A 17,034-nucleotide genomic window follows, 5' to 3' on the forward strand; every position below is an offset into this window, starting at 1 on the left:
ATAAAGCAAAAGCAGGATGTTTAGAAGGACTTATTAAGAAATCAGTAGAATTAGAGAACCAATAGTTGGAGCATGGCTTCACGCCAAGGTCAAACTTCTCTTGAAGGATCTAGAACCCAGATTCCACTGAAGCAAATTGCCTCCCTGTACCTGCAAGTCAGTCCCTGGAGATTTAGGCTACCCTTACTCCTAAAACTCCTAAAGCAGTTATCCCTAACACACCACCAGACTTTGCATGTGGCTGCTGGATTATGGGGACTTCATTCTGCTCCCTGTCCCTGCCCTCCAGCTCAGGAGGCTGGTACCCATAGAACAGCTGGGCTTGCCATTAATGACTGAGGCAAAGAAGGCCTCAGCCTTTTCCTCATCCTTTGTCACTATGTTTCCTCCCTCCCATCCACTAAAACATGGAGATTCTCCTTACTCCTCCTTTTGCTGCTAAAGTATTTATAGAAGCATTCGTATTGTCTTTTACAGCAGTAGCCAGATCGAGTTCTGGTTGCACTTTGAGCCCTTAGGGTTATGGGGGGAGAAAATCAAAGACACCACCGTCCTCCTGAATTGCCTGTCCCTTCTTCCAAACTTGATACACTCTCCCTTTTTTCCTGAGTTCAGCTAAAACTCTGTTCAGCCCAGCTGCTCCTCTTCCTCGCTGGCTCATCTTTCAGCGCATGGGATGGCTTGTTACCACGCCTTAAAAATTTCTTTCTTGAAGAATGTTCAGCCTTCCTGGACTCATTTGCTCCTCAGGACTGCCACCCAAGGGATTCTGTTTACCCTAAACATATTCCTTTTATTATAGCATATTACAACCTATAACAAATAGTCAGGAAATAATATATAGAAATATGTCACTGTTGTAAAATGACTAAAGTACCAGGATGCACCAAGATGCATCGAACTATATTCATCCCTTTGTTTTTATCATAAGAGAAAGAACAATGGATAGTTCTATGGTTATTGACTCTACCCTGCTGCAGTCTTATTCTTGAAGCTGGAAAGGGAGGTGGGTGCAAAGTACTTCTTAACCTTGACAGAAGTAGAAAGGGCTACCTCTACAAGAGAACTTACAGGTGAGGTGGTCTGCAGGATATTTAACATACCTGTTTCTCCTGGGAAGCCAATGGGTCCGTTATTGCCTGGAAGTCCTGGGGGACCTCGTGTGCCTGGAGGACCTGGGAGACCTCGTGAGCCCAGAGAGCCTTTGAGACCTTTGATTCCAGGTGGCCCAGCCAGGCCCCTGTCTCCCCTCTGACCTTTAAAGCCCGGCAAGCCTGAGAAAGAAAGCTTTAATCTATGTATGTAAATGCAGGCATAAGTTAAAAAATTGTATATAAAAAGCAGAAAGTGATAGATTTGGTATCAATTTGAAGATCATCAAACATGGCAAAATAAGTTGCAACCTTTTATCACTATGTTGGAGTCCTGGCCCTGCCTGTATTTTTCAATTGGAATGTTTGTTTACTTGTATTTCTTTAGTGACAGACAATAGAAGAGCACTGTGAAAAATCCCTACTGATTTGTAAATACTTTTGATAGATGTGTCTTCCAGCTCTCCCTAAATAACACTTCCATTGAAGAGTAAGGAAGATAAAAGCACCACAGTAATGACATGAGCTCAGTTAAGTTACTCAGGATAACAGATAAGATCTTTGTTTATTACTTATAGTGAACCCACAGTGGTTTGGCCAGTTAAGGAACAGCTTGAGAGGGAAGTTGGGATACACCTGAGATGCACAGTCTACATTCATTGAGTTTAAAAAAGTGTCCAGAACACAGTGTATACCCCCAGAAATGAGTAGCCCCCATGGAAACCTCTGTCATGCCAGCCACAAAAACCATGTGATTAAATCTGGCAGAAAATATGTGCAAAGCTTAGAGCTGTGAGGCAACCAGCTGGCTGTTGTGTACCTTGAGGTCCTGGCAGGCCCATGACACCTCTGAGTCCAGGTGGTCCTGGTAAGCCTGGGACACAGGGTGAACCAGGGAAGCCTGGACAGCCTGGTGCTCCTATATCACCTTCTGGGCCTCTAAAACCTTTGACACCTGGAAATCCTGGGGTGCCAGGTTGTCCTGGAAGAAAAACAATGTTAGTTCCATTACTCACTGTCCCTCAGAATTCCTAGTTTTAATTTTGAAATGTACATGTTCAGTTACTATAGCATATTATTTATCCTGTAGTTTTTACATTGTTTGTGAAAAGCGATGATCTTCTGCAGTTTAGAATTGTCTGTTGTGGAGAACTTCTTTCTTTAAGGAACAAATACAAATTCCACCCTCATATATAGGTACAGAAGAGAGTTTCTGATGTGTAGGAGCAGAATGGGGGTAGCTCACTGGCCTGCACGAGGTGCACAGCACTGGCTCAGTTCTAGAGGTGTTCCCTGCACTGAAGGATGGGTGTATCTGCTTAAGGCCAGGCAAAAGGAACACCTGTAAAAGGAAACAGCAATATCCACAGTGGGGTGGGAAGGACGTGGTGCTCTGGAGACATCACTGCAGCGAACAGCAAAATGTAAATGTAAAAACAGGGAGTACAGTCCACAGTCACCATTACGGATCTGAGTGAGAGGAAGCTTTCTCTGAACCAGGAGCACTTTTGCTCAGATTTTATCCTTTGAACATGTAGAAGTGTTTCATAGAAACTGGCCCATACCTTGAAGTCCAGGAATGCCTGGATTGCCCCTTGCTCCCTGAGCACCAGGGGGTCCTGGCAGTCCCCTGTTGCCTGGGATTCCTGGAGGGCCATATGTGGTGTCACCTGGGAGACCTTTCTGACCATCTGTGCCAGGTGGACCTGGAAGGCCATTTTTGCCATCAATTGTAGCTCCTCTTTCACCTTCATCACCAGGATCACCAGCTGTGCCTCTAAAGCCTGTCAATATGATTTTAAAATTCAAATAAAGCTTAATTCAGGAGGTGTTCAGGGCTTTTTGTTTTGGCTACACCCCCCACCTCCCAAACTGTGGAACATTGTAGTCCAAATTCAGCCAGATTGAAGTTGTCATCTTTCAAAGAAAAATAACATAATAAATTAAATTTCATGTTTCTTATTTATAGTTAATGATACATGAAGACTGAAGGAGGTAATTCCTGTGGGAAGTGACAGGGGTTTTCTTTGGGGCAGCATCTGTCTTGACTACTGTCACTTTGTCCAGCTCAATGCCTTTGCTCTCTGGACACTGAATTATTCATTTCAATTCAATTCTACTTTACCCTACCCTACCTTTCCCTGCATGTATGCATTACAATGTGACCAGCAGCTCTCCCAGATCAGGAAAAGCACAATTCACCTTCTGGCCCAGGGATTCCTGCTCCTGGCCTTCCTCGATGGCCTTTTTGCCCATCAAAGCCATTTGGTCCAGGATGCCCAGGGAGTCCTTTCAAACCCTTTTGTCCTGGAAATAAAAAGGAAATACAAAAAAAAAAAGCTGTCAGAACACTAAAATGTGTAATCTAAGGATTTTATCTTTATCCCATACAAATTCATATACCTTGAAAACAAGCTGATTTAATTTGCTTTGGGCAAGATCCACTGCCCAAGTCACAAACAAATGCTGTTTTTCTAAATTAACATGTCCCCTATTCCATTAACAGCAGACTTCAAATCATCAGTGTCAACTAGGAAAAAAATATTTCCTACAACATTTTAATGTTACAGGACATGAACAGTATTAACCTAGTGAATGACAGGTGTCAGCTCAAGTTCTTATACTCTCCTGTGCTGTGTCCTGCTTCTGGAATGGATGAGCTTAGTACACTCATCCCTGTTCTTTCATGTCTGTAAAAATTTTTGCTCCCATCCACAACACTGATGTCAAGGAGCTGTGTAATACCAGCTTGAAAATCCACTATCTCCATTTCCTCTGAATTTGCTGGGATATTTAAAATATCTTGGAGGTGATCACAAGCAACATTTTGCCAGTTCCTGGGTGAGTTCTTTGAATTTAAGTTGAATAAGTGGAAGTAATGGTGATAAGTATTGAGATTTTAGAGCTCAATTGCAAGTTGCCATGAGCAATACAGTTTTAGAAATTAAAGACTTGCAGCATATCTTTGCCTTGCACATCTCTTTCTCCTGATGTGCATACTCTAGGACTTATCCAACTCCAGCCATATTTTACAATCTCATGCATTTTCATTGAGGCAGGACAGAATCTGAAGCTATCTTGATTTAATTATTTCCATGGAGGCTGCCTGCACACCTTCTGATGGTGCAAACTGCAGCTGTCTGACCCTTGATTCTAATAGAGTACATTCCTGTGTGTTTCCAGTTCTACATTTTGAAACAAAATTAGTTAAAAAACTAGAAGAGTGTAGATTTTTAGGATAGTTCTTTTCTTTAATTAGAAACTTAAAACTCCATTTCAGTAGAAATCAAAAATTTTTCTACGCACAAACATACCTTGAACACCTTTAAAACCTGGGGGACCTGGATTTCCAGGATATGGTGACGTAATGCAGACAGTTTCACCTGAAGCGAGAGGGGGAAGAAACTTATTTGATTTTAAATTAGCTGGAGTCTGAACACTTACTGTAGTATATCTGGGGAACTACCCAACCACATGTGCAAATGTGAAGTGGCTGTTTATGCACATTTTTATTTCCATATTACTGAAGTTTTGATGGGGAATCTTAAAATATGTATTTTTTGATACTTACAGAACATTGGTAATATTTCAAATTGCTGTAATACAGTTTTATTTTTTAAAGACAACCTTTTTCTTAATTGTCATGGCAATCTGTCTTACAATACTCTCTACTGCAAGAACAAAATATTTTCATTTCAGTTCTATCTATAGCTAATGTAGATTTTTTTTTGCTAAACATTTTTATAAACAAAAACCTAGCCAAGCTTTAATTATAAATCATGTTTTCCTATAAATTAGTATTATTTTAACCGTAAATGAATAGAATTATATGTATACACATAGATATACATATTAAACCATAATGGATGCCACCAAACATCCAAACATATTTTGCTATTTCATTCTTAACTTAAGCATTCAAAATTACCTTTCTGGCCTTTTGGACCAGGTGGCCCAACATCACCCATATCACCAAAGTCTCCAGGGCTACCTCTGGCTCCTGGAGGCCCAGGAAGCCCCAGACCAGGCAATCCCATCCGGCCTTTTACCCCAGGAGGTCCTGGGAGCCCAGGGAATCCTTTCTCACCCGGAATTGCTACTCCAGAATCACCCTGAAATATAAATTCTTGGTAAGAAGTAACAAGAGATAATTTCTCTCCTCTCTCTGATTATGAAAAAGCATGTTAGAGAATTATCTGGAGAAACACTTTCACAATAGAAAGACTGCATGGATGACATTAGTATTTTTAAATATTCAAAGGCAATAGGAACAAAGGGGTTTGTGTATTTTTTGTTTCCTGACCCCTTAATATTGGCACACAGTATATGGAGAGATTATATTCAGGAATGCCAAAATAAACAGTAACACTTACAAGAAGCTAATTTTTTAATGGATAAAAACTTCCATAACCTTTCATAAGATAATATGTTAATTGAAATGGAAAAAGTCTGGGGAAGTCCAACATACCTCAGCTCCTTTTTCCCCTGGTAATCCTAATTCCCCATCTCTGCCATCAAGACCTCTTTGGCCTGGAAATCCTGGAAGCCCAGCAGGTCCTCTTTCACCTTTTAATCCTTAAAGTATTTTTTGGGAAAAAATAATATTTGCAGTAATTTTAGGGGGAGGAGGTATTTCTGCTGAAGGAAATGCTAGGTATTCTATCTTCATGATAATTCCCCGTCCTTGAATTCATATTCCTTAATGAGGCATTTTAGGTTTAGGAAGGCAGTTTGTAGTTGGATACCTGATGGAACAACGGAACAACTTGGTCTCTCTGTAAAGGACATGTTCACAGCACCACAGGAATGTGGCTTTTGTCTATCCTACACATAGAGTTAAAATATTTACTACTGAAACAGGTCATAGATTTACTCTTGATTTTAGTGAAGTCAGGATATAGCAGTACCATATGATGCAGAATATTTGCATCAATATTCCCCAAAGGCTTTTATTTCCCCTGCCCTGGGGATTTCTCTTGCACCAATATTTATGAAAAAGTAACTTTTGCATCAAGGACAGTAAAACTATTCTAACACAAAGATTCATTCTGCTGTGTCAAGAAATCCTTTGCAAACAAAAGCAAATGTTTTCCCCTGCTCCAACATCTGTAAAAAACCCACAGGCATCCAAAGCTAAGCTAACATTTTATAAACAATAAGAAGCACAATCTTCTGTGAATAACTTTTTAGCTTTTCTAAGAAAGCTTTGCCATCAGATTGCTGTAATTTATTGTTCTCTGTTTCTTTTGCTTTTGCAAATCATAACCATAACTGTGGAGAGGTTTTGATCTATTTAATTACAAGAATTCCAGTTGTGCAACTGGTGGCCTATTGTTTCTCTTCAATGCCTGGTCAAGAGTAATTTTTAGAAACAGAGGAATCCGAATAGTCATTGAGTCTGATGTTTTCCCAAGAAGGATGTTGGAGGCCTAATTTGAGATAGTAGCTATGTTATTGGTATATGACACTTCAGAAGGTGGCTTCTGTACAATAGTATTTCTTTATGCTTTCACAGTATTTCACAGTATGCTTAGTCTTTGCTGTACAGACCTCTGGAAGACCCCAATTGTCAATTGCATGACATGAAAAGTCATTTGTTGGCATTAATAACATGCTGTTAAAACTGTTTTATGGCTTAACTATAGAGAAAAAAAACACAAAACACTTTGTTGATCTTGTGTTTAGCAAGAAGAGATGGCACCAAGAGAGCAGTTTGGATATATATGCCCTCTAGGTTCCAGTAACTGACTGAGCTAATGGATTTAATAAAGAGTAAATTAATATTTTTCTCACACTACTGCCTAGACATGATACAGGAAAAAAAAAAAGGTTAATGGTAAAATGTGTATTTACCTTTTATTCTAACTCTTCCTGGATCACCCCTCTCTCCTTTTTCCCCATGTTGTCCAGCAGAACCAGGAGTCCCCTTATCATTGACAAAGAAAAGAGTTGCCAGTTACCTCCAGCAAGGAATTGAAGTGGGAATTGAAAGGAAAATTAGATATCTATCTCTTGCATGGTTTCCCTTAAAAAGACCAATTAAAGTAACCAAAAGGATGCACTTTTCTCTTTTGATGGTCAAAAAGAGGAGTGTGAATGGCACATGGCCTTTTCAGGCTGACTCTGCCACATTCACAGATACACTGAAAGAAATTGTAATGCCAGAAGCACTGGGCCCATGGCTGCACAGATGTGGGACTGCAAACGTAAGAATATCAAGAGACAAATGATTCTGAACTCTTCCCACTGCAGATGTCAACCCATAATTCACTGAGGTAGGGAATCTCTGGAGGGTGGTGACTACTGGATGAGGCTGTCCTCCCAGAAGGGAACACAGCAGGAAGTAAGCGATGCTTTTCTTTCTGAATGAAAACCCACAAAGCCACCAATAAAAAATTTCATCTAGTTAGGTACATCATATTCTTAGATTAATATATGTTTTGACAGGTTTAGAAGGGAAAATAAATAGTTTTCTATATTTTTATGCTGATTTTTGCTTTCAGCTGTCCAAGTAGGGTGCACTTTTCATTTCACCATTGGTCAAGGTCTGATCTTGCAACAGTACAAGTAGATCAGTACATTTAACCACATGAAATTTACATGGAAGTAAAAGGCCACTAAGGTACAAAAAGTGGGATATTATTTAGGCAGCTTCCTCTGTTACTCAAAATCTTTCCCTTAAAAATAGGTGGAGCAAAAGGAGTTTATAATGTGATTGACAATTTTAAATGAGGCAGCAGATTTCTGAAAAATGTGTATCTGAAACTAGAAGTGACTATTTGGTACAACATCTAGATCTTCAAGTAGGCAGTGATCAATTATTAGTGTCTGAAAAGATAATTAAATATTTGGGAAGAAAAAAGAGCAGAAAAATTATCTATCAGACCAAAGCACTTCTGTACTGAAGTGAATTATTTCCTTCCAAAGTGATTACTTTGTCCTTGTTTCTCAATTCAAGTAACCTAAGAACAGCAAAGCTCAGGACAAGGCTTCAAGCCTTACTTCAGAGCCACAAGAGCTAGAACATACTCTCAGAAGTAATAAAAACATCAGAATCTTACATACACCACCCAGGTAATAGGGTTTTAAGAAAAAAAAAGGAGAAAATGTAAACCTTCTAAGGAAACTATTGGAACTTGAATGAGAGCCTTTCTACCTCCTTCTCTCAGACTCACAATGGATTTGTTTGGGTTTTTTTTCTTTTGAAATAACATTTTCTGGAAACTTTTAAGCAATTCCTTATGTGAAAAAACAGTTCCACCCACTATTAAAACAAACCCAAATCACAAAAATATAAAAACCAACCAAGAACAACAAAAAAGGCACAAAACCCCCTCTAAACACACCCCTCAGAACCACCTAAATACCCAACCATAATTCAACAGTTATAAAGCAGGGCATATCTACCTAAATTTTCAAAGAAAACCCTTTTTCACACAAGAAAGTATATTAAAAAATGCTTCTATTTGGCATCATTTTGGCATGCAGCATTCTAGATGTACATTCCATATGTTAGACCGGAAGAAGTAGGTCAAAATCACAGCAAGCCCAATAAATGACCATATACTGTATTCCTAAAGCAGTTAGATTAAGTGGTGTTTTGAATTATTGCTCACTCTGGGGACTAAGATAAACTATATGAAGCACATTAAAAAAAGTAAGTCTGCTCCCAAAAGCAAAAGCTTGTTTCACTAGACTGTAATAAACTAAAGTAGATAAAAGTTCCAGATAGTTTTCTGGGGCACTTTCTCCACCATTCTGTTTAAATGCCTCCTGAGTTGAGAGGTAACTTGATGTTGTTTACTGAAGCTCATGATACTCACAGGGAGCCCTGGTGGTCCCACTGCACCAGATAAGCCTGGGTCACCCTTTTCTCCATGTCTTCCAGGGTATCCCATTTGTCCTTTCCTTCCTTGAGTACCTGGAGGTCCTTGCACGCCACGGGGACCAGGAGGACCAGCACTGCATGAGCAGAGGCCTTGACTTCCTACATGAAAATGTCAAAATTACATTGAAACAGTTGCAAAATTAATACACAAAAAAATAATGCTGTCCTTTTTCTTTTCTGTGTGAGTAGTACACAGATCATTTTATCTCATGTTATCTCACCTGGAGAGGATTATCAGTCTCCCTTATTACAGTGTATTATCTTACAGTGCTGAGTAACTCTGCACTAAAAGGACTCTGCTGAGTCAGATGCCCCAATGCCAACAGACCATGTAACTCTGTACATTGATGGGCCTCATCCTTCAAGTTACCATGAACTTCTTGCATATTTATATTTGACACTCCTGGCAAAGGTGTTGTACTCAAATTGTTTTTATCCAGACCAACTTACCCTTCTCTCCTTTTGCACCTTTTCTTCCTGGAAGGCCTATCTGACCTTTTGCTCCAGGTTCTCCAGGGATCCCTCTGTCAGTACAGATTACACCTTTGAAAAAAACAAATTTTTCAGCCAGTATAAATCAGGTTTACTATTTCAACAGCTTAGGTCATGTTTCCTCCTCTCCATTCTCTTGTTATTCTCACAAGAAAAGTTAGAGATCTTATTAAATGCTTTACAAGTTGCTGCTTATAGATTATACTGCAACAGACAATATGGCTAGAGTTGATGTTGACACATTGCTTCTCATTGCCACTGCTATTTTTTTCTACTTAAAACTTTACTTTTTTCTTTTCTAAAGGATGCAGATTTGGGTTTCTTCCTCAGTATTTTTAACTTCAGGTAGTATATTCTTAACAGAATTTTAATATGTATGTTATTTTGTGGGTTTAAATCGCCCAGAAAACTATGAAAATCTTGAAATCTCACTGATCAAAAGCTAATAGGAAAACAATCTTTTCACAGCATCCCATGTAAACTTTGAAATAGCTGTCAAAATACACTTCTCACTTCTCTGCATTTGTAGCACCAACAAAAGCAATGGATCTATTAATCTGCAGAAGTCTGTTTTTGTTATATAAATTGAACCTACTGGGTAGTCCAGGTAAGCCTTGTCTTCCTGGTTGCCCTGGTAGGCCTGGTGGCCCAGGAAATCCTGGTCTTCCTGGGATTAATTCACCTGTTCCAGGCAAACCAGGGTCCCCCTGAAAACCTTGAGGTCCTGGTTCCCCACTTACTCCTGGCAGGCCAGGAAGACCTGAAAAAAAAAGAAAGGGAAACAGCTCAAACAGCATTAATGTGAGATATCAAGGAGGGAACTCCAGACCATCCAGGACTGTCCTGAAAAACAGCTTCTATATAACTAATGCCTGAATCCAAATCCTTAGGTTTTTCAGGATCCACAAGAAAAGAGGTTCCTGCTGTAGATCTTCAAATGCTTCTTTTCCTCCTTCCCTTCATTATCTCTTTTGCAGACACCCCAGTTACTCCAGCTCCTTATACAGACCAAATCCCCAGCACGTCCCTTCATATCTTTTTGAGATGGAGCGCAGAAATTTTAAGCACAGCACTCCAGAGACAGTTATACTATGAATTTACCATGGTAGTATTCTCTTTGGTCTTCTCTTCATTTTCTAGTCATTCCTAATGAACTGCTTGGATCATTTTGTTTCTTTTTTCTGGCTATTAAGTGCTGAATTAATATTTTTACTGAACAGTCTTTACAGTTGGTAACTTGCATCAAGCTAGAATAAAGAACAGGTTTTTTTCAGCTGTTTTCTTTCCTTCTGATGTATAGTTCACACTTCTCCTCTACTTCTCTTACTCGTTCCATCGTATCCTGGTCTTCCTACAAGGCCTGAAGGACCAATTGGTCCAACTGACCCCATTTCACCAACAGGACCCGGAAACCCAGGATCTCCTCGTGGGCCTGCAGAGAATTACAGAAACATGAGAGTTGAACACCCGACAGAATAGACAGCTTAAATCTAAATTAAGCTGCAACCAAAATTATAATTTGGAAACTACACAAAAGTAAAATAATTTATGAAACATTTTAAAGTGTGTAACAATTTAATTTTAAGGTGGGAGGATTTGGTTACTCTTCTATGGATTCCAGCCCATTTCATAAGCACATTTTTAACTCTTCATCCCTTTGTGGAATTATCTTTGTGCTGTGTATTACAAAATGCTAAGAGAAATGTTTGCCCAAAATAAATGCATGTAACATTGAAAATAAATATGGATTTCATGTTACATGTGTTATCAGTATACACAGGGAGGTCATTTCAGGATCACTTTAGTTGAAATTATCCAGACTTTTAAAAGTGTAATTTCAAAATTGCTACAAATATGGAATTTAAAATTGCAATTACATACTGATAAAGAAAACCTGAATGAGATGTAACCAGCTTCATTAAATTGGAAAAAGAAAATATTTGCAGTAGTTCTGTTCTCTATTGTGCTAAAGGCCTCTTTCTTTCAAGACTGTATCTACTCACACCATGCACATAATTGAATATTACTTGAGATATTAAGCATGGGGTTGTTCGTTGTATGTAAACCATGGAAATCTGTGGAAAAAATCTAATTTATTTTAGGATGAGGCCTCTGTCTAATGGGAAGGTTCTGCTGAACCAGGGTTTTGTTGTAACTTATGTGATCACAAGAAATTTCTAATGCTGCTCTAGAAATACAGTTTATAATGAGTTCTCTGTTGAAAAGTTCTCATAAGACAAACTCTCCAAGTATTAGATGCAAAAGCACAACCTTGCAGGCAGCAGACCAGGCTGTTCCCTGCAGCTTCCTGCTATTAAATAAAAATTTCCACACATCTTTTCACCAATTAGATGAGTAAGATGGGGATAAAAGAAGCTGTGGCATTAAAACCCAGCCTGAGGTTTAGGGAGGAAGGTAATAAATTGACAGATATTCTGTTGGGGCTACTATTCCCAGAACTTTACCCCTGCTATGCAACAGGAAGTTTGATTGTAGTCTAAAATCTGTGTGTTGTGGCAATACTGAAAACAGGAATCTTAAATTACAATGGGAAGGCAAGTTTTCTTATTTGCTGTCCATTAACCAGAAGGGGCTTATTTTTATAGATATTTTGTAAATATGCTTAGGTCCAATAATGAGAAAGTCCCTCAGATCTAGTTGTGACTGTCTGCGTGAAGATCTTGCACACAAACCTTTAATCTGACACTTGCATGTTTAATGTATTTCCAGGAAAATCAGCGAGACAAACACAAAAAATGAGGCCAAACCCACAAACACAACCTGTGGCCACTAGGAATGTTTTAGGATTCTGTCCCCTGCACCTCTAGTGAGCAGTTTCACACACCTGGTCCTGCACTTCATACAGCACAAAGACTAGTCAAAAATAGATATAACCTTTTACAGGAGGCAGTGGAGTTCCAACAGCTCCAGGCGGACCTGGGGGCCCTTTCTCTCCTGGATCCCCCTGTAAGAGTCCAACAATAATCTTTTTATGTAAAAATATATTGTGCACTAGAATGTAACTGAATACTTCAACAATGGGGAGGTATGTAAGGATTTAACACACACCACCCAGGAAACTTGATTTTCACACTTTACAGCATTTAAAACTGAGAAAAAAGATTTAAAATAATCAATAACTTTCAGGATGACAGTGGCTAAACAGTAATATACCCATCATACATATCTATTTGAACACATAACTGTTGTATTTGATTTCATTAATTTATTGTAAATATGACTCAACTACAGTAAATCAGTACCCATTTAACAACCAATATTGTTATTGGTTGTTGTTATTAACAACCAATCTGTAACTAAAATTACAGAAATTCTGTATCAGAATTAGGAAATTACTTCTACGACAGGTAAGCATAAAGAAAAATGGCTTCAGAGTCTAACAGCTATTATCAATGGTAAGAGAAACTCAAAGCTCTTATGAGTAAAACATCTGCATTAGGGAAACATGAAAGTACTTACTAATGGTGAGGAAAATCACTTCTGCATGGAGGATTTCTAAATTAACTTGGATTTTGATACTTAGAATTCCAAGTGAAGTGGACTTTAGGGAAGACTTTTATGTGGCAAATTGTATTAGACCTTTTGCTTTGTAGATTAGAAATCAGCTCTCCTTTTTCAGCAAGTGGGAAGTGAGAAAACAAGAATGTCAATGTGGGAACTGCATAGTGAGGCTGCATTCCCAGGACTGGACTCCAGGGCCTTTTAGGACACAGACAAGGAGAACTGGGACCACAAAACTGGATACCCATTCTTACACAAGCGAAAACAAGGCCTCTATGCCTCTTTCTTGGCTTTTTTTCAAAAAAATGGAGTCTCTACAGTAACTAGACAGTTCTGTCACTGACTGCTGCCCTCTTGATCTCTGGCCTGTTTTCTTTGACTGTATCCTGCAGAATGAAAAAAATATCCTTGTGTCATCATCTTTGGTTCTTTTAAACAGAAACATAAATCTGTCTTCCCTAATGACACAGAAGAGATTTCTGTGTGGCAGGGAAGAAAAAGTAAAACTAGCATTTTTCCTCCTCTGATAAATTTAGAAAGTATTTTGAGCTTTAATTTAATGATGACAAATAATAAAAGCTTTGTATAATAGATGTACTTGGCTCAAATCTTGTATTATTTTTGTGCTGATTTTAAAATGACACAACCAGAACACAAGAAAGAACTGAAAAGTAATGAGCCAATGTCAGACATGTCTTTTCTTGGTATCTCAAGTAATAAATTCCAGTTGTGGTCTCTGAAAATCTGGTTTTAGGCTGTTAGGGCTAATGACCCTCTCTGGCTAGCAGCTGCCCATTTGCTGTGTTTTTACCATTGGTATACTCCTACATAATGGCATAGATCTGTCTGGATTATTTTGTTGACACTATTTTCTCTTCCCATAAAAACTTCAGGAGACTCAACTTGCCAACAGTTTATTTAAAAAAAAATTGTGTTGCCAGCATCCAGGCTTAGGCATCAAAAGCTATGGCAACGATTTCTTGAAGTCCACTTTACGCTTTTAGCAACGGTTAGCATTTTTTAAAGAGGAGATCAACTTTCAGTGCAACTGGGGTTTTTCCTGAGTCTCTGCACCTTAAATCTGAATGCATCTTGGATTTTCTATGAACATGTTTGTTTCAGAAAAATCTACACAAGGACAGGCTATTCCCAGGAGAAGTTTTAATCATATTCCTGTTCCTTTGGTGCATGTGATTTTCAGTGGCTCATAAGCAGCAGCTGGTGAGGCCAGCTGAACAGTTGATGCAGTCTGGATAGGTCTCTCCTTTCAAGAATAATCAGGTTTCTCCAATTGTTTCCCAATCAAAACTACAGCATCTGTGCAACCACTCAGGATTTTGCATATCTGTATTAGTTACCCTTTTTTTTATTACATTGTGTCTATACTTGATTTGATTTCTTTTGCTCTGGGCACTAGCAATTGTAATTTCATCTTTCTGATTCATTACTGCAGGATTTCAGCCTTTTCCCTAGCATAACCTACCAACAATTAATCATGTTTTTGTTTACTGTTTGTAGTGTTAACTGATGGCTACTCAGGCTGTGGGGTAATCAGTGGAGTCTGAGGAATGCACTATTCTGTCTATAACATGACTTGTCTCAAGATTGTTAATGAGGCCCTGAATGAAAACAATATGTACATCAGGGTGAGAACTTTTTAGCAACAAAACACTTAAGATTTGATTCCAGATTTTGGGAGTATTGAATTGCAATGAATTTTCTGTTTAAATCTGATATGCAATGTTTCAGTTTAATTAATATCTAAATGATATCACTGTGTTGTGAAGTTGATAATAGCCAAAAGGGAGGAAAAGTAACATGTGTGGCCAATTTTTTTTCTCCTGGGTATGACCACACAATTAAAATCTTGGCTGAAGAAGCTGGTCTAGAATTCTCTTGGCAGTCCTAACTGTGAAAGTAAGTGTGTGACTAAGCCAGATGCTTTTATTGTATTTTACTTACTTACTTTATGGGTTTGTCATTTCTAATTTGTAAACATGCTCTGAAAACTTCTTTGTTGCTTTATATTTGTATGCTTTCTACTGTGTATTTAGCTGTATACTACTATATGACAAGTTTGCACCAGCCATGTTTACTTCTATGTGTCACCACAGATTATGAAGAGTGTGTTCCAATCTTAACATTTAGTTTATAACTGAGGTGATTTTTGTGCAAATCTCTTGAAGAAAATTTACCAGCTTATATGAACATTTCAAAATAATTACTTCAGAGGGAAATAAACACTCCTTGACTTTTGTATTCCGGAGTATTTAAACCAAGTTCATTAGCATCACAATTTCTGCAATAATGTTTTTCCTCTGTACTGTGGCAGTAACTTTGATGAGCTTTTTCAAACTTGGTGTCTCTGCTGATGATTCTGTCACCCACCTTCTGCATTGCAGCATTTCACTTCTCCTCTTGCTCATACACTGCTGACCACTTGGACCCTATACCAGGACTCCTTAGGCCTTCCCCCCTGGCTAGACTCACTGGTGCTTTGCTGCCTCTAGGGTAGCATCCAGAACTGCTTTTTTCTTCTGAGTGTGCTTTAGCATTGTAGATTCCACAGGAAATATAACAGTTCCCTTCATTCAAGTCTTTGTTGTTACTCAGAATTACAATATGATCCAGTAGTCAGAATTTCATTGGTTCTCTAGCCTGCAGAAGAAAATTCCATAAACTTTTGTCCTGAAATGTGACTAGACTGACACCTGGGTCTTCTGAAATTATTTTAAACATCTCTTCCACACTTGAAATATACTCCTGTTTTACTGCTTATTCCCCAGGATGTGACACCTACAATTCTAATCCCTAATGGAAAGCAGCAGGTATTGTAAAACAAAAGACTGTTAGTGTCATCTAAGTGAGCCAAAGTAGGAAATGTTTAAGTACAGCTGGTGTGAAGGAGTCCACTTCCTTACCTTTCTGGTAAACATCTTGGAACAATTACTTAAGTGAATGCATGGAATACATGCCAAGGGATTTTGCAAAACAAAGCCCATCTGAATGGAATTTAGCCACCTCATTTGGGGCCAGTTTTCATCCTTGTTTATAGGATCATATTATTAACTAAATAGCAGCTTCCTTTACCTCCCTAGGGAAAGTAGCTCAACCATGAATACCTTGCAGAGTACTACAATTAATGCATTAGGTAGCTATCCTGGTATACTTTCAGGTAACTATTTGGATTAACAATTCCTATGGTACGTAAAATAGAATTCCCACTCTCACATGCACCAGCTAGGAATGTTTTCTTCCATTGCTATTTATTACCACAGTGATGAATAACTATAATTATCATGAAAACAGTAGATCTTTAAAGAAATTATGTATAAAGGGAAATGGCCTGATAAGTGGGTATATTTGGGAGGAAATACTGGCACAGAGGGGAGTGGGGTGTGAATGTGTGGTCATTTTTTTACCTGTATGCCTGGATAGCCAGGTTGTCCAGGAAAACCATCAAATCCTGTTTCACCCTGGAAAGGATCACATAAATACAATTTGATTTATCTGTTAAGACATAATTAATTGAGCAAAACCCAGTAAGGCAGTTGTATAGTACTGTCATGTTATAATTGTGTCCACAGCTTGTTTCAGAGAATTCACTGGATTTGTACAGGAAGTGGTATTTCACAGACTCTCCTGTGTTGGAAAATTCACAGCATGTATTGCCAGGTTATTCAGACAGTGCTCAGCAGATTTAGAGAACCTGGGGCACAGAATTAGCTGGAATCCATACCAGCAGACTCTGACAGACTGTCTGCTTAATACAGCTGAAATTGTTTTGCTGCCTGCTGAATGACTCTTAAACTACTGCATGGAAAGCAGCTGCACATCAGCTCTCTTCTCTTTTTATGATTTTCTAATATACTCATCCAGCCAGTACTCAAACTCTTTAGGTAGGCAGGAGTGAAAAACAAAGAGAAAAGTATTTTTGAAGATAAAACAGTCACATGGAACGCTGCTTTAGAGGCAAATATTTATACATTAATGTGATTTATGAACAGCATGATCACTACCTTAACTAGAGTTGGGCAAGAT

At 38.6% G+C, this 17,034-nt stretch overlaps 1 protein-coding gene across 1 annotated transcript in view; it reads right to left on the minus strand.

The window, feature by feature from the left end:
• The window catches only part of COL4A4 (collagen type IV alpha 4 chain), a 63,149-nt gene that overhangs the window by 19,852 nt on the left and 26,263 nt on the right, over positions 1 to 17,034 (minus strand). The window contains exons 17-30 of the mRNA XM_058844493.1: positions 16,416 to 16,469; positions 12,367 to 12,436; positions 10,799 to 10,903; positions 10,067 to 10,231; positions 9,430 to 9,522; positions 8,915 to 9,078; positions 6,945 to 7,017; positions 5,560 to 5,666; positions 5,020 to 5,203; positions 4,406 to 4,474; positions 3,294 to 3,398; positions 2,657 to 2,875; positions 1,912 to 2,073; positions 1,104 to 1,274 (exon numbers count right to left, since the gene is read on the minus strand). Of these exons, the coding sequence (XP_058700476.1) occupies positions 1,104 to 1,274; positions 1,912 to 2,073; positions 2,657 to 2,875; positions 3,294 to 3,398; positions 4,406 to 4,474; positions 5,020 to 5,203; positions 5,560 to 5,666; positions 6,945 to 7,017; positions 8,915 to 9,078; positions 9,430 to 9,522; positions 10,067 to 10,231; positions 10,799 to 10,903; positions 12,367 to 12,436; positions 16,416 to 16,469 (1,741 nt within the window). The remainder of the gene's footprint in view (positions 1 to 1,103; positions 1,275 to 1,911; positions 2,074 to 2,656; positions 2,876 to 3,293; positions 3,399 to 4,405; positions 4,475 to 5,019; positions 5,204 to 5,559; positions 5,667 to 6,944; positions 7,018 to 8,914; positions 9,079 to 9,429; positions 9,523 to 10,066; positions 10,232 to 10,798; positions 10,904 to 12,366; positions 12,437 to 16,415; positions 16,470 to 17,034) is intronic.

The sequence above is a fragment of the Poecile atricapillus genome, chromosome 8 (genome assembly GCF_030490865.1).
Source record: "Poecile atricapillus isolate bPoeAtr1 chromosome 8, bPoeAtr1.hap1, whole genome shotgun sequence".
Classification (NCBI taxonomy): Eukaryota; Metazoa; Chordata; class Aves; order Passeriformes; family Paridae; genus Poecile; species Poecile atricapillus.